Source organism: Leucoraja erinacea, chromosome 33 (assembly GCF_028641065.1).
Source record: "Leucoraja erinacea ecotype New England chromosome 33, Leri_hhj_1, whole genome shotgun sequence".
NCBI lineage: Eukaryota > Metazoa > Chordata > Chondrichthyes > Rajiformes > Rajidae > Leucoraja > Leucoraja erinaceus.
In genome coordinates, this window is record NC_073409.1 from 16,740,130 (window position 1) to 16,762,476 (window position 22,347).

Sequence of the window (22,347 nt, forward strand, 5' to 3'; positions counted from 1 at the left end):
TGGCAGATGCAGTTTAATGTGGATAAATGTGAGATTATCCACTTTGGTGACAAAAACAGGAAAGTAGATTATTATCTAAATGGTGTCAAGTTGGGAAAAGGGGACGTACAACGGGATCTGGGGGTCCTTGTACATCAGTCATTGAAAGTAAGCATGCAGGTACAGCAGGCAGTGAAGAAAGCGAACGGCATGTTGGCCTTCATAACAAGAGGAGTTGAGTCTAGGAACAAAGAGGTCCTTCTGCAGTTGTACAGGTCCCGAGTGAGACCACACCTGGAGTATTGTGTGCAGTTTTGGTCTCCAAATTTGAGGAAGGACATTCTTGCTATTGAGGGAATGCAGCAAGGTTAAATCCCAAGATGGCGGGACTGTCAAATGTTGATAGAATGGAGCAGCTGGGCTTGTATACTTTGGAATTTAGAAGGATGAGAGGGTATCTTATTGAAACATATAAGATTATTAATGGTTTGGACACACTAGAAGCAGGAAACAGGTTCCCAATGTTGGGGGGAGTCCAGAACCAGGGGCCACAGTTTAAGAATAAGGGATAAGCCATTTAGAATGGAGATGAGGAAATACTTTTCCACACAGAGAGTTGTGAGTGTGGAATTCTCTCCCTCGAGCCAGCACCGCCATTCAATGTGATCATGACTGATCATCCACAATCAGTACCCCGTTCCTGCCTTCTCCCCATATCCCTTGACTCCGCTATCTTTAAGAGCTCTATCTAACTCTCTCTTGAAAGCATCCAGAGAACCAGCCTCCACCGCCCTCTGAAGCAGAGAATTCCACATACTCACAACTCTCTGTGTGTAAATATGTTTCCTCATCTCCATTCTAAATGGCTTACCCCTTATTCTTAAACTTGCAATAAACTCATTGAAGCCCTAATTTGCTGTGCACACATGGCCTTAACCGTGATTCCCAAAAGCTTTGCTCCCCATTAAATGCAAATTATGCCAAATCCTGGAATATTCCCAGAAACGGTCTTCCTCCGCAAAAGGAAAGATTCGAGCATTTGCAGTTATATGAAGAAGATAGTCAGTGTTCGAGAATCAAGGATTCTTGATTCACACTCCCCATGTGCATTTTAATTCACATTCTTCTGGAGAATGGCAGCAAATGGGCTGAACCTGTGCTGCTAAAAATAAACGTGACAAAAACCTGCAGCACAACTGGTGAGATCCCACCCTGTCAGGAGTGTGCTTACCTTTCAAGTCAACAGGTTCCAAGTTTCCATTTGCATCCAGCACAGTATTAATTGCCCAGTCAGTGGAATCATGTGAAGCTTTTGTATCCAAAGAAATTGTGTCAGACTTCTCATCCGTCGGGGATAATACTTCATCTTTGACATTTGATCTGGTTTCTTCCATCACCCACGCATCTTCTTTTAGTTCCTCCTCTGGTGAAGGCTTCCCGCATTCTTCAAAGCGATCCTCAGAATCCGAGGAACTGTTTATCATATAATCTGCGGGCTCCTCTACTATACTGAGCAGTACTTCTTGACTCGGGGAATACAGCACTGCATCGCTGGATTTGCGGAGAAACTCCGGTGCCTTTTTAACTCTGTCGGGACTATGATCTTCATTAAGTGGGATTTCCAAAGACGCTGGCAAGGTAGAATGCGTTTCCGCGGTGCTCATGGGCAACACCTCTTCTGCGCCCTCGTCTGAAGAAACTTCTTCCTTTAAACCCTCCATGGCTTGGACTTCCTTCGGCAGTGCTTGGTCCTCCCCCAAACTGGAATCAGAAGCGGTTTCCAACAAAGCATCAACCTGCTTAGACCACTCGTCATCACAAGGGCAGTCCGCTTCCATCTGGTCATCGTGTTGTTCTGGTTCACTTTCTAAATTACATAGAGGTAACTGTTCTGATGTGTTATTATTTTCTTCATGTAAAGATTGCACTTCTGATATCACATCACACTGTTCGTGGAACGGTAACACCTTCAAAGCCGCATCATTTTGTTCATCTAATGGTGGCAGGTCGAAAGTTGTATCATTCCGTTCTAACTCAACGGTGTTTAAAGAACAAGGCAGCTCTGGATTTGGTGGATGCGTCTCATCCCCCTCAGTCCGTCGGTGATGTACTCCTTCAAACCCATCATCTGAATCACAAATGGAGTCCACACGAGCTGCACACACCTCATCAAGAACGTTTACCTCACAGCCTGCTCCAGCATTCACTTCATTTGCTGCGTGCATTTGAGAACCTTCAGTCTCCGCACGGGGACGATTGTCCTCAAGCTCCAACCCCACTGTTGCTTCCTCCAGCAGTTCAGTGAATGGAGTGCTCTCATTGTACAGTTGTTCACCTTGAAAATCCACATGCCCATCAGCAGGTGCACTTTCAGTGGCAGCGAACACAGCACGTTCTTCAGCTTCTTCCGACTTCGTTCCCTCAGAGGCAGCAGTCTCCATCTCCGTGCAAAGGAGACTTTTCTCAGAGTCTATTGTCCCTTCATCAGGATTTCCAATCACCAAACTGTCCGGGAGCATTTCGGGAAGGTCGCATTTGAGGGCACACTCTTGGCTGGGATGCAATTCCTCAGTTGACTCTAAAATTCCCTCATGTTCTCCATTGTAGGATGGACTGCTTTGATCACATTCACTGTCAGACGTGTCCTTCACAAGGTTACATAGTGGTTTCTCGGAATCCACTGGATAACTAGATCCTTCAGCTGGTACAGTGAATGCAGCTTCATCCTCCATTATCACTTCAGTGATATTTTTTTGATCATTGGCCAATGTTGACTCCGGACACCGAATGGTATCCAACTCTGCATTAGTTAGCGTGCGTTCCTCTGGTGACACACCAACTGATTGTTCAACGGGTATCTCCGACAGCTTTAGTGCAATCGGGCAGATGGCTTCGGACTTGCAATCTGCTTTGTTCTCTTCAGATCTCAAGCATTCAACAGGCGCTGAGATCCCTGGCTGTGAGTGGAGGGATGGTATAGGAAGTGCATCCTGTTCCAAAACAAGGAAAAACAGATGGTTTTATTAAATCAGTACATTGCTATGTTTAGTTGCACTGTGTGTATACACCAGCAGAAGCGTCTTATTTAGCGGGTTAGTACAAACATAAAATTATTTTCCTGTGGAATACCCTGGGCGGCACGGTTGCAAAGCGATAGTTGCTGCCTTACAGCGCCAGAGACCCAGGTTCGATCCTGACTATGGGAGATGTCTGTGTGGAGTTTGCACGTTCTCCCCCGTGACCTGTGTGGGTTTTCTCTGGTTTCCTCCAATACTCCAAAGACATACAGGTTTGTAGGTTAATTGGCTTGATAAAACAGTGAATTGGCCCTAGTGTGTGTAGGATGGTGTTAGTGTGCGGGGATCGCTGGTCAGCCCGACCTCGGTGGGCCGAAGGGCCTGTTTCTGCAGGAACTGGAGGACAGTGATGCGTGGTGCTTCCGCCACTGTTCCCGTCGGAAACCAGCACAACTGTGTCGCTAATGTTTTCAACGATGATAAATGAACTGAGCACATCTCCCATCATCCCCTGAAAGCTATGGATCCCACACAGAGTGCTGCAGCCCCCTCTCCTTCATATCCACAAGAATTCTTCCCAACCTCTGCAGATGCATCTCAGCCTAATATGGCAACTATGCTCTGGACTCTCTGAAGCTGTAGAAAGCGGGGAACACGGTCCAGTCCATCACACTACCTCCAAGTTCAAGTTCAAGTGAGTTTATTGTCATGTGTCCCTGTATAGGACAATGACATTCTTAAGCACACGGAACATAGTAGGCATTTACTACAAAACAGATAAGTGTGTCCATATACAACCCAAATTTAAAAGACAAGGAACTGCAGATGCTGCTTTACAGAAAATGACACAAATTGCTGGAATAGCACAACAGGTAAGGCAGCATCTCTGGGGAACATGGTTAGTTGACGTTTCAAGTCAGGATCCTTCTTCAAACTGCCTTCTCTTTGTGGTTTATCATCTCTCCCCACTTTTCCAATTAAGAATTTCATTTATAGTAGTATATTTATGTATTATTAGAATATCAGGTAAACCTATTTAACCAGATGTGGCTCATGGTTAAAAAAGACATTTGACTTCACCAATTAATTCCCCATGTCATAAATCACGTTGCACCACCATCTCCACGTCTCCGTTGTCAGAAGATAGATGATACTTGAAAATCTAAAGCTCATAAATATTACATTGTTTTGCTCTTTGTTGCGGCTACAAATCACAGCCCTTGGTAATGACACAAAATCAACATGTCAACCTGCCCAAAGCAAGGACATTGGCAGAAACACCAAAGGTTCATGATAAAATAAATCGACCACAAAAACAGATTAACCACAGAAATAAAAGTGATTTTTCATCCTTTAGTGGTTCAATGAAAACTAAAAATAGAAAGGTCATAAAAGTTGAGATCTGCACAAACAAAGGGTCTGGGTTTGGTTACTGGAGAAGACTCAGCTCCATTTAATCATGTGAAGAGTAAGACCATTGCAATCTGTTTCCACACTTGGTGACAGAAGGGGATATAGCTATATTTAAGAGGGAGTTAGATGTGGCCCTTGTGGCTAAAGGGATCAGGAGGTATGGAGAGAAGGCAGGGATGGGATACTGAGTTGGAAGATCAGCCATGATCATATCGAATGGCGGTGCATGCTCGAAGGGCCGAATGGCCTGCTCCTGCACCTATTTTCTATGTTTCTATACATGGGGTGCAGAGGCCTTGCAGGACAGTTGTTGTGTGCTTAGTTTAGTTTACTTTATAGATACAGCGCTGAAACAGGTGCACTATCCTACACACACGAGAGACAACTTACAAATATACCAAGCCAATTAACCTACAAGCCTGTACGTCTTTGGAGTGTGGGAGGAAACCGGAGATCCCGGAGAAAACCCACGCAGGTCAAGGGGAGAACGTACAACTCTGTACAGACAGCACCCAGAGTCAGGAACGAACCCGGGTCTCTGGCGCTGTAAGGCAGCAACTCTACCGCTGCGCCACCCTGCCCGATTGTTCTGATTCTCTAAGTGATAATTGATGTGCCGCCTTTGGCATGAATAAAATTGGTCTCTTAGTCCCAGCTTCACAAACTGGCCACAAGGTCATCCAGTAACCTGCACCCGAAGATAATCCTCAGCATTTTAGAGAGACAAAAGAAAGTGGGATGAAAAAAATGACAGACGTTCAACCGTAAAGTATTCCCCAGAAAACAGAAGAAACCATGTTTTTACCCGTTATGTATCATATCTTTGAAACAACCAACTAATCTTATACTGGAAGCACAAATAGCATTTGAAAATGTTTCGTTACAAAATTGTAGCCTATTTGGAATAATCATAAATGCAAATGAGGCACAAATATTCATACATTTTCATTATTCATAATCATTGCATGGTTAATAATTGCAAAGTAAATTATTGATACTAATAGCACATTGCAAATTAAATTGAAGCCTAAAGTAATTCAGGAATGCTATCTGATGTGTGGCATATTGGCTGTTATAATTAGGCAAAGCCTCTTCTATTCTTTAATGGTACTGGAAAGGTGATAGAAGCTGAAATTGATGGACTCAACTACAACTTCAGCCAATATCTCCAGTCCCCCTGGAATATCTCTATTGCGTTTGAAGTAGCTTCGAAACATAGCCTACATCATGGGAATATTTAGACACAAAATGCTGGAGTAACTCAGCGGGTCAGACTGCACTTCTGGTTCAGTTCAGTTCAGTTTATTGTCACGTGTACCGAGGTACAGTGAAAAGCTTTTTGTTGCGTGCTAACCCGTTAGCAGAAAGACAATGCATGATTACGATTGATCCATTTACAGTGCACAGATACACAAAATAACATTTCGTGCAAAGTAAAGCCGATCAAGGATAGTCCAAGGGTCAACAAGGAGGTAGATAGTGGTTCAGGACAGCTCTCTGGTTGTGGTAGGATGATTCAGTCGCCTGATAACAGCTGGGAAGAAACTGTCTCTGAATCTGTAGGTGTGTGTTTTCACACTTATATACCTTTTGCCTGATGGGGAGAGGGGAGAAGAGGGAGTGGCCAGGGTGTGACTCGTCCATGATTATGCTGCTGGCCTTGCCGAGGCATAAATGAAGCGAATAGAAGGAGAAAAGGAATAGATGACGCTTCGGGTCGAGACCCTTCTTTAGACTGAGATTCTCTCTCTCTCTCTCTCTCTCTCTCTCTCTGAAACATAGAAAATAGGTGCAGGTGTCAGCCATTCGGCCTCTCGAACCATCACCGCCATTCTATATGATCATGGCTGATCAACCAAAATCAGTACCCCGTTCCTGCTTATTCCCCATATCCCTTGATTCCGTTAGCCCTAAGAGCTATATGTAACTCTCTCTTGAAAACATCCAGTGAATTGGCCTCCACTGCCTTCTGTGACAGATTCACAACTCTCTGCTGAAAAGGTTTTCCTCATCTCAGTCTTAACTGGCCTACCCCTTCTTCTTAAACAGTGACCTCTGGTTCTGGACTCCCCCAAAATAGGGACCATTTTTCCTGCATCAAGCCTGTCCAATCGCTTCAGAATTATATATGTTTCTGTAAGATAACCTCTCATCCTTCAAAATTCCAGTGAATACAAGCCCAGCCGATCCATTCTTTCATCATATGTCAGTCCTGCCATCCCGGGAATTAACCTGGTGAACCTACGCTGCACTCCCTCAATAGCAAGAACGTCCTTCCTCAAATTAGGAGACCAAAACTGCACACAATACTCCAGGTGCGGTCTCACCAGGACCGTGTACAATTGCAGTCAGAAGCTCCTTGCTCCTGTACTCAAATCCCGAAGAAGGGTCTCGACCCAAAACGCCACCTATTCCTTCTCTCCAGAGATGCTGCCTGACCCGCTGAGTTACTCCAGCATTTTGTGTCCATCTTCGGTGTAAACCAGCATCTGCAGTTCTTTCCTACTCATGGAGATATTTTATGCTTCATGGCTGTACATTCCCAACAGACAATTTGCAATATTGTGTAAATGGAGTTAGTTTAGTACAATGTTTTACATACAACCTCTGTAGAGAAAGTTATTATCTGTAAACTTTCCAAGGCAAATGCCAGCGAAGGCGTTGAGAATAAAATTGACTTCTTACCATTTCGTGCCTGTGAGAGTGCATGTATCTCTGCAGTTCACTGATGTTGTGCTCCATGCTGTTGAGCTCTGCTCCCTGGGGGTTATTGATGGTGTACATGTAAACATTCAGATGCTGCTGAAAGCGCACAGAGCATTCTTCGGAGGATACAATCGGTGTTACATCCTCCTGCAACGCTGCGGCCGGGTTTTGTCTGAAACAGAAGGAGCAGCAGCAGTTAAACATGTCGAAGTGCTTCGTCCACGTTGGCACAATGGAAGCGACTCGCTGGAGCCCGGCGCATCATCTCAAGGCAGCGGTGAGGGCGAGAGATCGGCAACTGGAAGCCGCTGAGGAGAGCAGCTGTTTTCATCCACCACACATCTGCGGGGAGGTGCCTCGCAAGCACCTGCCGCTTCCGCTGGAGTCATGATGTGACGGGAACATTCATGGTGAATTATTACCTGCACATCTCCCGAGGGGCTCCACGCTCCATTCAAGTTGAATTGGCACGTGGCATCAAGGGAAAGGGGAAAAGTGCAAAATAAGTTTAAAAACACATGCACAACTCTACCATACAGCTTGAAAGGATCATTCACCCAGATGTGCTGATCCCTTCCTAACACTCTGATTTGCCAACGCTACCTTCATAGAATCATAGAGTGATGCAGAGTGGAAACAGGCCCTTTGGCCCGACTTGTCCACACTGGCCAACATGTTCCATCTACACTACTCCCACCTGCTGCATTTGGCCCATATCCCTTTCTGTTCCATTCTGTTTGTAGTTTGTTTGTTTGTTTGGTTGTTTTTTGCACAAAGTCCGCGAGCATGACCACTCTTCATTTCACTGCACATCCCGTATGTGTATGTGACGAATAAACTTGACTTGACTTTTCCAGCTTGATAAGATCTTTCCTATAAAACGGTGCCCAAAAGTGAACACAATACTCTAAATGCAGCCTCACCAATGTATTGTACAAATGCAACATGACCTATGCTTAATGCTTTGTCTGATGAAGCCCAAGGCGCCAAAAACTGATGAAGGCCAATGTGCCAAATATCAATGGCTTGCCAACTAGTGGTAAAGAAATAAGATTATACATCTCAAAGTTGAACATCAGACTGCTTCTCTGTCAAGAACCACAGGCAACAAATTGAATATTTGCAGGCCTCTATACAACGTGCTACTGAGCCAAACACAAAATATCATTTTCAGGGGAAAAAAAACTCACTTTGGTTTTTCACCAGGTGCTGAGGATGGACAATTTTGTCAATGACTCCCAAATCTAATAATGAATAAACAAATGCAGTCCTTTATCATTGAACCTGGACCAACACTGGGGAGAAACTGATCTATGGTTGATAATATTGAGTGGGTGCTCAGTCTATGAGAAGGAATTGTCCTGGTCACCACTTCTCCCTCTGAAGAAGGGTCTTGATCTGAAATGTTACCTATTCCTTTTCTGCAGAGATGTTACCTGACCTGCTGAGTTACTCTAGCTTTTTCTGTCTTTCTTTGGATTAAACCAGCACCTGCAGTTCCTTCCTGCACACAGATTCATTGCTCCTCATCTTGTGATTTTGCACAATTATTTGAGCGAATGTTGATGGAAATTGATGTGCGACTTTACGACAAATTCAATTAACGTAGGGTACTTTGGAGTGCTCAGTCGATGTGGTAAGTTTCAACGTCACAATGTTAGACTTTAGAGATACAGCGTGGTAGCAGGCCCTTCGGCCCAAGTCCACGCCGACCTGCAATCACCCTGTATACCAGCACTATCCTACATACGTGGGACAACTTTACAACTTACCAAAGCCAATTAACCTACAAACATGTACGTCTTTGGAGTGTGGGAGGAAACCGGAGCAGCCGGAGAGAACCCACGTGGTCACAGGGAGAACGTGCAAACTCCGTATGGACAGCAAGTCAAGTCAAGTCACATTTATTTATATAGCACATTTAAAAACCAACTCTCGTTGGCCAAAGTGCTTTACATTTGTTATAAGAATAGTATAAACAAACAAACTACATACATATATACATATAGCCCTCACTCAGTGGATGTCAGGAAAGGCTTGGGAGATAGTTTTTAGTCTTGACTTAAAGGAGTCAATGGAGGGGGCAGTTCTGATAGAATACTCAGGATTAAACCTGGGTCTCTGATGCTGTAAGGCAGCAACTCTACTGCTGTGCCCATTTAAATGCATGTTTATAATCTCTCAGGTAATTGCTCGATATCATGATAAAGTACCATGAAAGCCACCAACATTATCATGCTGCACTGCACCCTAATCTCTCTCTTCCTGCTTTACAACAGGCAAACTCCATTTTCCTTATGGTATCATTAAACGTTTCCTTAATAACAATCAGCCAATTCTTGAAACTGGTCCATAAACGGATACAAAACATTAGATTGGGATTGCCCAACCTGGAGATCAAAATCATCTGGAAATTAATTGTTGCCTAATGGGGGAGAGTGTGCCTTTTAATTAGGTCCTCCCTCCACCCTTGTTCAGAGGAAGCCCGGTTCAGAAACACAGAGTTGGCAAATATTCACATCCAGGTCACTATACCTCTGCTGGGGGGTGTAGGCTAGCTTTAATATTAACACATTCACACACTGCCTCTGGTCCAAGCAGCCGAAGATTGCTCCACTTAATGTGCAACGTCATGTGAAGCGTATTTATTTTTTCGCTGATTTACTACAGATGGTGTCTACGCGCATTTACAATACCCGTAAATCTGTGGACTTGGCAGAGGCGATGCACTCAAACTACTTAATGATAACCAGAGCCACCGAGCGAGTGGCAGGAGGACAGTGAACCCAAAGTGTCCACGCAGGAAGTCCCCTGGATAATCATCTAGATAATTATTAAATTGTCACTGTTAATTAGTGGTGCTGAGAATTTCATGGCCATTGTGAGCATGTCAGTGACACTCCTATACATCTCGTATTCTTCCTAATCCACTGGAGGTCTGGCAGCCGTTTCAATGACACATCAGGGAGTAACCCCCAGCATCAGTCATACAGGGAGTGTCCCGAATAAGAACCGAGTAACATAATGAATCAGTACTGTTCATCCATCCCTGGTCTATAAATACTTCTAATGGGATTAAGCCCATGACTTCGTGTAAGGATAAAGGTTTCCTTTTTAATGAACTGAGGTTAAGCTACCATCAGGAAAAGTTTACGTTGGGAAACTGACTATAATTATCCGGCCTTACTCTGAAACTACAAGAATGCTGGCGTACAAAGTAGAAATGTTATAATTGTACATAAAGGCTTCTCTCCCTCACTGAAGGTTTATTCATTCCACTGGTGAAGGCTCTCTTGGGGCTTTCGGGGAAGTAAGGTTCAATTGGTGTAGGGAGGGGGAAGGGGAGCTAATGAGGAGTCTTTATATTCATTACGTTATATTCATAGATCAGACAAAGTGGCTCATGGGTTAGCAATACAAAGAGCAGCACAGTGGCGTAGTGGTAGGGTTGCTGCCTTACAGCACCAGAGACCCAGGTTCAAGTCTGACTATGGGTGTTCTCGGTACAGAGTTTGTACGCCCTCCCTGTGACCGTGTGGATTTTCTCCAGGTGCTCCGGTTTCCCCCCACACTCCAAAGATGTACAGATTGGTAGGTTAATTCTCTTCCATAAATTGTCCCTCGTATGTCGGATCGTGCTAGTTTACACATGATCGCTGGTTAGCATGGTCACGGTGGGCCTGTTTCTATGTTGTATCACTAAAGCCTAAATTAAAGTTTAAAATCTTTAGTTTGTGGTACAGAGTTTATAGTACAAAGTGAACTTACAGAGAACTTTGTTTTAAGTGTCGAATAGGAGGACACATTATTGGTGACAATGCTGACTACAGGATTCAACTGTGTATGAAGGAACTGCAGATGCTGGTTTAAACCGAAGATAGACACAAAATGCGGGAGTAACTCAGCGGGACAGGCAGCTTCTCTGGAGAGAAGGAATGGGTGACGTTTCGGGTTCGATACCCTTCTTCAGACGGATTCAACAGTCAGTTCCTTATGACTGTTAGTGTTTAAGAAGGAACACTGTATTAAGACTATTCTGAAATCCCGTGAGACATGTCTGCTACATTAAAGGTAGAGCGTAAAATGGAAGTTCTTGTTACTGGTTGCGCTGTGTAATCTTGATTAACAAAACAGCTTTAGTCCTCATTTGGAGGCCCCCTTTGGTTATGACGGATGTGAATCTGTGGACCCCAACCGCAGTTGGAGAATATTGCTACATTTCAGCAGGATCACTATTTTTATTTAAGAAGGAACTGCAGATGCTGGAAAATCGAAGGTACACAAAAATGCTAGAGAAACTCGGCGGGTGCAGCAGCATCTATGGAGCAAAGGAAATAGGCAACGTTTCGGCCCGAAACATTGCCTATTTCCTTCGCTCCATAGATGCTGCTGCACCCGCTGAGTTTCTCCAGCATTTTTGTCTACCTTCCTTATGACTGTTAACCCACTAAAGAAAAATCAGATTCATTTCTGGGGTTAAACTGGCTTCAGGGGTTGTTGCATGCAGAGGATGAGATACATCATGGGGGTTGGGGTTGATGTACATGGGGGAGCCACTTTGAAGGGCTTGGTAGATTATATTCAAAATGCTGAGTGAGAATTATCAAGAGATTTAATGTTAATGTTGCACAAAGTGCACAGAGTATCACACATCGAAGCTCCACTGGGCTGAGGGACAGGCAGCAATGGAGTCATGGCTCACACTGTACGGAGACAGGTGAGGGGCAAAGTTCCAGGTGTTTTCAGACAAATTAAGGAGTTCAGCGGTTTCATGAAAACAACATTTACTTGAAAGTTGGGGATATAGACAAGGTAGGGAATAGATAACATGCACCTGTAATCAGAATGGAGGAAGGACACGGAGTTCCCACTGGGCTTGTGACTTCCAGTAAATCAGCAAATTCCCTGCCCACATCACAGGGCACAAAGGCTATTTGGTATGAAACGGGGAAGAATCTACACTCCACAGGAACCCTGCATCGCTGTGAGGATAATGGGTTGATAATGGGCATGCAAGTCCTGCAAACCACACACTTACCCACACAAACTGCCATCAGATGCCAGGTACCACTGCCGCCATGGCTGGTTGGATGATCTGGCCTGATTTTTACTTAATTACTCGCTTCTAATTTCTCGCCATCCCCAAATCATTACAATTAATTCACCCGTCCAGCCAAATCCATCCGAAACCAACCCAATCTAACTTGAATGTTACTAAGACACAACCTGCTGGAGTAACTCACCAGGTCTGGAGAAGATAGATAGATGACGTTGTGGGTCGGAACCTTCCTCAGTCTGAAGAACAGTCCTGACCCAAAACATCGTCTATCCATGTTCTCCAGAGACGCTGTCTGACCCGATGAGTTTCTTGTGTCTACCTGTATCTTGAATGCCATCATCTTACCTTGCTAGTGAAGCTGACTGGACAGCCCAGTGTGATATGGCTATCTGGTTCTCTATGATTTTGGGCTTCTCAGCCTTTCTTCTTACCGACTATTTTGTTTCCACTAAATGACCCGACTATTTTGTTTTTGGTAAAATCTATTTGGAGAAGCTCTTTGAGGAAGCATTTACGTTCATCTTGCAGATTCATTTACTGCCTTTACATAGAATTCCAACATTGCTAATATTAGTAACAAAGTACAAAGCTTTAGTCAACCTGATGAACACATTTTAATTTATACAAAACAGTCATAGAACAGTACAGCATAGGAACAGGTTCTTCAGTCCATTGTCTATGCCGAACATGGATTAACTAATCTCTTCTGCCTGAACATGATTCATATCCTACCATTCCCAGCATATCCATGTGCCTATCCAAAGGAATGTTAAATGCCACAATTAGATTTGCCTCCACTACCATCCCCCCATCAGCACGCTCCACACACCCACATCTCTCTGCATACAAAACATGCCCGGCACATCTCTAAACTTTTCCCATCTCTCCTTTAAGCAATGCCCTCTTGTCTTTGACATTTCCAATCTGGGAAAAAGGTTGCCACTGTCTACCACATCTGTGCCTAATTTTATATTCTTTTATCAGGTTTTGCTCAGCCTCCGACACTTCAGGGAAAATAACTCATGTTTGTCCACCTTCTCCTTATAACTAATGCCCTTTCATGCTGTCAGCATTCCGCTAAACCTCTTGCCCACCCTTTCCAAAGCTTCCATACAGGAATTATAAATCTATTGTTCCTGCAGTCAACCACTTCCTCAATGACTTCAAGCATTTTGAGTGGGCCTGGCCCACTGTACGAGGTAATTCAAGAGCTCTCCCGAGTTTAAAATAAATTAAACTCGTGGTAAGCATGTAGAATGTAGCAGGTACGTCGGAGCTTGTGGATGTCTTGTAGTGGCTTGTAATGCTAACGGCAGGTACTCGGGAAACACGGAAACTCGCGAGGTTTTTTGAACAGTGTGAAAAATGTCCACGAGAGCCTCGAGTACCTACGAACGGCTATTATCGTAATTCTCCAAGTTCGAATCAGGGGAAACTAGGGAGAACTCTTGAATTACCTCGTACAGTGGGACAGGCCCTATGAGCAATGTTTCAAAAGCACCACAAATGCTACACAGCTTCCCCAAGCTAACCTCATTGCAATCAAACAGATATCAACTCCAAAGAAAGGAGGTTTTTCAGTAGAGGTGATATGTGAAACGGTAGTTCAAAGGAGCAACAAGGGGCAGCGAGGTTTAAACGGGAAAATTTCAGAGCGAAGGTCCATAGCAGCTGAAAGCACGGCCACTGATGATGGATATTGGACAAGATGATAGACACAAAAAGCTGGAGTAACTCAGCGGGACAGGCAGCATCCCTGGAGAGAAGGAATGGGTGACATTTCGGGTCGAGACCCTTCTTCAGTCTGATGTCAGGGTGCTGGGAACTGGAAGCATCCTGAGCTAATTCTGCTCCCACCATCATCTACTGCGACAAGTGATGGCTTCCACTCATTGTCGCCGGAAGCTTGGGTCCTTTTCAGGACAGACGATGACAGCGGTGTCAACATTTGAAACATGGAAGATGGGCAGGAAAGAAGAAGGGACCTGCCCTTCTGCCCACAATATCTGTGCCAAACACGGTGCTGGGTTAAACTAATCTCATCTGCCTGCACGTGAGCCATATCTCTCCATTCCCTGCATATCCACGTGCCCATCGAAAAGCCTCTTTAAATGCACTATCTGTCTCAACCACCACCCCTGGCAGCGCTTTCCAACCTCTGTGTAAAAGAAACCTGCCCCACACATCTCCTTTAAGTTTTGCCCCTCTTACCTTAAAGCTCCTTTACTCTTGAACATGTCCTCCCGGAGAACAAGGCTGTGAATGCCTACCCTTCCTTTGCGACCTAATCAATACCTCAGTCATCTGGAAGGTGTTTAACTGTTAAGACAACTGCACTTGTGACTCCAGTCTCTCCTCAGGGCCGACTCTCTGCCTCCTGTAGAGAATGGATCCTCCACATGCAATGCTCCCTTCCAAGCTGAAACCCAATATCTGTTTCACACTTCACATCACATGGCTCTAACCTCCCCATTCCAAAAGATCTCATTACCTTTCTGTTTATTCCCTGTACCTGTAGCTTGACACCAGCCCTGCTCGCCGCTGTTAATAACAGTCTTCAATAGAAAGCATATGCACCCTTTCACGAACAAAAATGTGAAACTATAATTAATGCATTGCCTAGAATAAAACGGGTAAAAGCTTATTAGACACAATGACGACGGTGGAATAATAAAGTTCTTTTACTCAACTCACTAAGCAGGTTTGCAAAGCCTGAGTGCTGGTGACATTAATTGGTATCAATTTATAACAAACAGCCTTTGCAACTGTTTGTTGTCTGGGGGGCAGAAAGCACACAACACTCTTTGTCCAACTATTTCCATCAGCAAGCAATTCCACACTTACTGTGCAAAAAGCTGCTCCAGACCACGGAAGCCCCTCTGAGCTGCGAGATTGATGGGCGTGGCGCCATCCAGGTTGGGAATACCAAGCGCTTCCTGCCCACCTGGCTGCTGCAGCAGGAACGAGGCCAGCCGGGACAGACCCAGTCTTGCTGTGAAATGCATTAACGTCTCCCGAGGGATCGAAGCTGCAGGAAAACAAAAGGTGCACACAAGACCGGTATCAGTTTCACTGGTTCCTTCATCCATGCCAAGCACCAAAACTCACGTTTGGCTACTGCCTCGTCAATTTGCAAAAACATAACCTCATGTGGACCCCAGCCCGAAACATCGCCTGTCCATTCTCGTCACAAATGCTGTCAGACATGCGGCGAGCGCTCCTCTAGTACTTTGTGTTTCTTGATCAATTGCTTTGTTTTGTCGGCAAACTTGACCGACCATTTGTGAGATTTCGCAAGCTGCAAATGAATGAGTGACAGGATAGCTATATTTTTTTGGTGAGTGAGAAATACTTGGTACACACTGGGGGAACTGAAATTATTTTATATGGCTTGAAAAATGATAAATCAGCTCACAGGGAGAACAGATCTATGAAACTTCAGTGAGAAAAAATAAATGTTAAAGTAAAGATATACTGCTTGTGGACTCTCCAACATAATGTAGCTTTTCATCTCCTCTGTCACATATTCTGTGGAGATTTGTGTATTTAATAGCAAGAGTCATTTTCATTATTCTTGCTATTAAAATAATTGAAATGCAATTGAAATGCAATCTTTTCTTTTATTTCTAACTGCATACCATCTGCAAAGTGTAGGAAACGCACTTGGAGAGAAAGAGAGTTAATGTTTCAGGTCATTCATTTAGTTGAAAGGTCATCGGCCTGGGATTTAACCGGTTCTCCCCTCGTCGATGCTGCTTGGTCTCGTGTATGTCCAGTACTGGGCATCACCTGGCCATTGTGGCCAACCTTGGGGGCAGTTCAAAACTTCTTACCGACATTCATTGAGGGCGGGCAAGGTTACTTAGAAAAGCTAACTTAAAGCAGTAGCGTTGCAGACACAAATGATCAACATAAGCACGCTGCATTGTGGTCACCTGACGACTGGGTCATTAATTTAAATGGGAGACAATTATTATGGAAGTCTCTCAAGGGTTTCATTGATGCCATGGGGTGAGGGTTTGCCCAGCTGTTGTGTTAAGGCATGTAGGTCAGAAGATTCAATCTAGGGTGGCACATTGGTGCCACTTATAACTCGATTATCTCAGAGCTCCAGCAACCAGGTTCAATCCTGACCCCCGGTGCTGTCTGCGCGGAGTTTGCAGGTTCTCCCTGTGACTGCATGGGTTCCCCTGGGTGCTCGGGTTTCATCTGAAAGATGTGCGGGATGGTACAAATTTCCCCGAGTGTGGACGTGTGGGGTAGAACCTGGGGAGGAATCGATGTGAATGCGGGGATAATAATGAAAGGATTAATATAGGATCATTGCCAAATAGGAGGTAAGTGGTTGGCACGGACTTGATGAGCTTGTTTCCATACTTTCTATGTGCGACAAATTGATGATACCTCCAATGGAAAGACCACCAAAAGCTGAATGGCCAGCAATAGGCCCTCCATTCCCCTTGCCTAAAGACGGTTTGGAAGAGCAACATAACTGGTACTGTATCCGGAACAGTACTGTAAGATGCAGCTGTTCTACAGATGGCCTCGAAATTCTACAAAAACCTTAATCAAGATCATGATAGGGTGTTACTTAATTACAGCGATTTTTCAACACATTTTAAGCCAGCTGTGTGGACATTTCCATTGCAGCAATCTGGGAGGTTGATCTCAACCCAACTTCGTCACTCAGTGTAATCCTACTAAATCTTTAACACAAACAGAAAAACAAAATCTCTCCAACATCACCAAGTTCCTATTTCCAATGCCACTATCACATCAGAATCGCTGTTTTTACACACAGGGTAGATTAAAACCTCCCTGACTGACCACCATCCTGCCCAATTGCCCAAAAGCCAAGCAGTCATATATATATACCGTATACTTTATCAGGATGCATCACGGCATGGTTTGGGAACAGCTTCATCCAAGACCACAAGAAATTGCAGAGAATTTTGAATGCAGCCCAGACCATCACACAAACCAACCTCCCTTTTATTCACTCCATCTATACTTCACGCTGCCTCGGCAAGGCCACCAGCATATTCAAGGACGTGTCGAACTCAAGTCACTCGATCGTCTCCCCTCTCCCCTCTCCCATCAAGCAAGAGGTACAGAAGTGTGAAAAGATGTACCTCAAGATTCAGGGACCATTTTTTCCTAGCATTTACCAGGCAACTGAATCATCCGACCAACAACTACAGAGTGGCCCTGAGCTACCATCTACATCATTAAAAATCTTTGGACTATCTTTATCCAGACTTTATCTTGCACTAAACGTTATTCTCTTTATCATGTGGACAGCTCGGTTGTAATCACGCATAGTCTTTCTAGGGACTGGATAGCATGCAACAAAAGGTTTTTCACTGTACCTCGGTACACGTGACAAAAATCTGAATTAAACTAAACCGATGCACCCAAATGCACAGCTGAGTGTCTATATGCAGGAAGACAAGGCACACAAGGTTTATTTATAACAATTTCACAAAGGATTAAAAATGCAATATTGAAAATAGAGCAGGAAATTTTGAATTTCGTTGAAAATCTTCACGAGTCTTCACAAGCTTACAGCGTTTCCCAAGTATCTGCCGTTAGCGTTACGAGCCGCTAAGCCATTAGCGTTACGAGCCACTAAGAGACGTATCGAGCTCCGACGTACCCGCTACGTACATTCCACGTGCTTACCACGAGTTTAATTTTTTTTTTAAACTCGGGAGAGCTCTTGAATGAACTTGTACCGTGGGACAGGCCCTTGAGCAGCACAGCTTGGAGAGAGTAGACACAAGATGCTGGAGGAACTCAGCGGGACAGGCAGCATCTCTGGAGAGAAGGAATGGGTAACGTTCCGGGTCAACACCCTTGGCTAGAGTCAAGGGAAAGGTGAATGAGAGATATAGATGGGAATGTAGAGATATATAGAACAAATGAATGAAAAATATGCAACAAAGTAAAGATAAAGGAAACAGTCATTGTTTGCTCGGTGTAATCAGTAGTAAAGAAAGCAAACTCAATGCTAGCATTTATTTCAAGAGTGGTTGAAAAACAGGGATGTAATGCTGAGGCCCTACCAGGCACTGGTAAGGCCACATTTGGAATACTGATAGCAATTTTGGGCCCACATCTGAGTAAGCATGTGCTGGCTCTGGAGAGGGTCCAGAGGAGGTTTACAAGAATGATCCCAGGAATGAGTAGGTTAACCTAAAATTAGTGTCGGCGCTGGATCTGTACTCGCTGGAGTTTAGAAGAATGAGGGGGGACCTCATTGAAATGCACAGAATAGTTAGAGGCTTGGATAGATTAGATGTGGCGAGGATGTTTCCACTAGTGGGAGAGTCTAGGACCAGAGGTCATAGCCTCAGAATTAAAGGATGTTCTTTTAGGAAGGAGATGAGGAGACATTTCTTTAGCCAGAGGGTGGCGAATCTGTGGAATTCCTTGCCACAAAAGGGTGTAATGGCCAAGTCAATGGATATTTTTGAGGCAGAGATAGATAGATTTTTGATTAGTACAGCTTTCAGAGGTTATGGGGGAAAGGCAGGAGAATGGGGTTAGGAGGGAGAAATAGATCAGCCATGATTAAATTGCAGAATGGACTTAATGGAATGGACGGAATGGGCCGAATGGCCTAATTCTACTCCTATCACTTATGACCTTATGAGGTGAGAACGAGAAGCTTGTGCAACTTGGGTGGGGGAGGGATGGAGAGAGAGGGAATGCAGAGGTTACTTGAAGTTAGAGTAATTAGTATTCATAGCAGTTGGTAGGCCAGTCCTGCCCGCTGCAATGATCCTTCCATCTCCTCCAGTAGTTGGTGACTCAGGCAGCCTGTGGCGCTGCAGACTCCTTTGTGACTCACAAAAGAATGTGTTTATAGGCAAGTCCTGGTAGCATCTTCTGCACCATTATCTACAAACCAAACCCTGACTCAACCTGGCAGGGGAACCCCAACATCTAATCCCAAGCAAACTGAAGCAACAGGTCATTACCAAGGAAACCAGGAATACCAGCAAAACCAAGGAACTGGTTGTGGACTTTGGAAGGAGGAGGATGGGGACCCACAGTCCCATTTATATCATGGAGGAGAGGGTCAGGAGCTTCAAATTCCTGGGCGTGCACATCTCTGAAGATCTTTCCTGGTCCAAGAACACTGATGCAATCATAAAGAAAGCACATCTGTGCCTCTACTTCCTGTGAAGATTACGGAGTGTCGGTATGTCAAGGAGGACTCTCTCTAACTTCTACAGGTGCACGGTGGAGAGCATGCTGACCGGTTGCATTGTGGCTTGGTTCGGAAACTTGAGCACCCTGGAGCGGAAAAGACTGCAAAAAGTTGTAAACACTGCCCAGTCCATCATCGGCTCTGACCTCCTGTCCATCGAGGGAATCTATCATAGTCGCTGCCTCAAAAAAGCTGGCAGCATCATCAAGAACCCACACCACCCGGGCCATACACTCATCTCCATGCTACCTTCAGGTAGAAGGTACAGGAGCCTGAAGACTGCAACGACCAGGTTCAGGAACAGCTACTTCCCCACAGCCATCAGGCTATTAAACCTGGCTCGGACAAAACTCTGAACATTATTAGCCAATATGTGTGTATATTTTTATACAATGGTGTATGGACACACTGATCTGTTCAGTATTCGTGCCTACTATGTTCTGGTGTGCTAAAGCAAAGCAAGAATTTCATTGTCCTATAACCTTGCTTCTCCCTTAGTGAATCCAGTGTGAATCCAGTGTCGCCCCCAGTACATCAGCTCATATGACATCGGAGCAGAATGAGCCCAATCAGCCCATCAAGTTGACTCCACCATTCGATCATGTCAGATCTATCTTTCCCTCTCAACCCCATTCCCCTGCCTTATCCCTGTTTAGTAAGGACTCCCCGTCATTACCAATCAACAAACTAACAATCTCCCCATTAAAAATACCCAATGACGGCCTCCACAGACGTCTGTGGCAATTAATTCCACAGATTCACCTCCCCTCTGGCTACAGGAATCCCTCCTCATCTCCATTCTAAATGCACGTCCATTTATTATGAGACTCCCACTAGTGGAAACATCCTCTCCACATTCACTCTATCCAGACCTTTCATTATTTGGTAAATTGCAGGAAAGACGTGGAGGCTTTGGAGAGAGTGCAGAGGAGTTGTCAAAATGTTGCCTGGATTAGAGGGTTTCAGCTACTGGGAGAGGTGTTGTATAGACCTGTGTGGCTTTCTCCGGAATAGAGGTCGAGGGGAGACTTGATATTATAATGAGAGCCATAGATAGTCCAACACTAGAAGGCATGGCTATAACGGGGATGGCTAGTTCAAGAGTTCAAGAGAGTTTTATTGTCATGTGTTCCCGATAGGACAATGAAATTCTTGCTTTGCTTTAGCACACCATAACATAGTAGGCACAAATACAGAACAGATCAGTGTGTCCATATACCATTGCATAAATATATACACACATGAATTGTTAAACTGATAAAGTGCAAATGAACAGATTATTGGCTATTAATTGGCTATAACAGGGCTAACGGAATCAAGGGAAATGGGGAGAAAGCAGGAACGGGGTAATGATTATGGATGATCAGCTATGATCATATTGAATGGCGGTGCTGGCTCGAAGGGCCAAATAGCCTACTCCTGCACCTATTTTCTATGGTTCAATGTTTCTTTATGGTGAGAGGGAACAGTTTAGAGGAGTTGTGTAGGGCAAGTATTTTTTTACCATTAGTAGTGGGGGCGTGGAACACATTGCCACGGGGTGGGGGGGGGGGGGGGGGGGGGGGGGGGGTGGAGGCAGATACAATAGTGGCAATTAAGAGGCCTTTAGGTAGGCACGGTTGAAGTGCAGGGAATAGAGGGATATGGATTATGTACAGGCAGTTGAGATCAGTTTAACCTGGCATCATGTTCAACACACACATTGTGGGTCGGAAGGCCCGTTCCTGTGCATGTTCTCTGAATCTGCCTTCTGTCCCCAGAGTTCCATACTAGAATAACAATTGTGTGTGTGTGTGTGGATAACCTTTTGAACAAAAAAATCCACTGTTAGTCACAGATTTACCCTTTACTTGTGTCAAACTCTTTCACATGACTTGGTTTTAAATTTGGAACAGTACTTAAGGTTTACCTTATCTCTGGTATATTTATTTAATGTTGCATTCACATCGCTCACCATGAGGTCAACACAGTGCAGTGGTGCAGAATGATGGGGTGAGAGGAACATTCAATCTCAGATTATCACAGGAAAAGGAAGACACATTACTGAAATGGTCATTTATTGAATTTAGTTTGTTCAGTTTCAGTTCATTTCAGTTAATAATTTAACTTTTTTAGTTTAGTTAAATTTTGCTTAATTTTGGGCAGCAGTGGAGTTCCTGCCTTACAGTGCCAGAGACCCGGGTTCTATCCTGACTATGGGTGCTGCCTGTACAGAGTTTGTATGTTCTCCCTGTGACCGTGTGGGTTTTCTCTGAGATCTTCGGTTTCCTCCAACAGTCCAAAGACGTACAGGTTTGGAGGTTAATCGACTTGGTACTAATTATCCCCAGTGCATGTAGGATGGTGTTAATGTGCGGGGATCGCTGGTTGGTGTGGACTCTGTGGTCCGAAGGCATGTTTCCGTGCTGTGTCTCTAAACTAAACTGAAAATTAAGTTGGCCCGATCTTTTGTTATATCTCTGGGTCCAGTTGATGTTAGACGTTTGCACTCCTGACATTGATACAACAGGCGGCACTCATCCTGCATCTATGTTAAAGGTCATCTGATAAAGCCATCATCCCATCTTCACCCCACACAAGAGGAGAAACTGGGTTCCCTCAAGGGAACGTTCCCACCAGTGCCCCATCAGTCACAAGTCATCCATTTCAACTTCAACACATGGCACGCATTTGAACTCTGCTATATAATCAGGAATTGTAAACAAAGAATGAAACAATTGGATAGACACAAAATGCTGGAGTAACTCAGCAGGTCTAGAGAGCAGGAGATACTCCCCGACCTACTGAGTAACCCCAGCATTTTGTGTCTATCTTCGGTGCAAACCAGCATCTGCAGTTCCTTCCTACACAATGAAGTAATTAGAGCAGCTTCATTAGCCGATCTTCTCTCTCCCCATGCTGATGAATCTTTAGGTTTTTACTTAGTACTTTTAACTTTAGAGGCACAGTGTGGAAAC

General features: G+C 44.5%; 1 protein-coding gene across 4 annotated transcripts in view; it reads right to left on the reverse strand.

Moving 5' to 3' along the window:
* The window catches only part of LOC129712758 (A-kinase anchor protein 13-like), a 387,357-nt gene that overhangs the window by 209,005 nt on the left and 156,005 nt on the right, over positions 1 to 22,347 (reverse strand). For all 4 annotated transcript variants that reach the window (XM_055661466.1, XM_055661468.1, XM_055661465.1 and 1 more), the window contains exons 6-8: positions 15,019 to 15,202; positions 7,095 to 7,287; positions 1,211 to 2,969 (exon numbers count right to left, since the gene is read on the reverse strand). In XM_055661466.1, the coding sequence (XP_055517441.1) occupies positions 1,211 to 2,969; positions 7,095 to 7,287; positions 15,019 to 15,202 (2,136 nt within the window). The remainder of the gene's footprint in view (positions 1 to 1,210; positions 2,970 to 7,094; positions 7,288 to 15,018; positions 15,203 to 22,347) is intronic.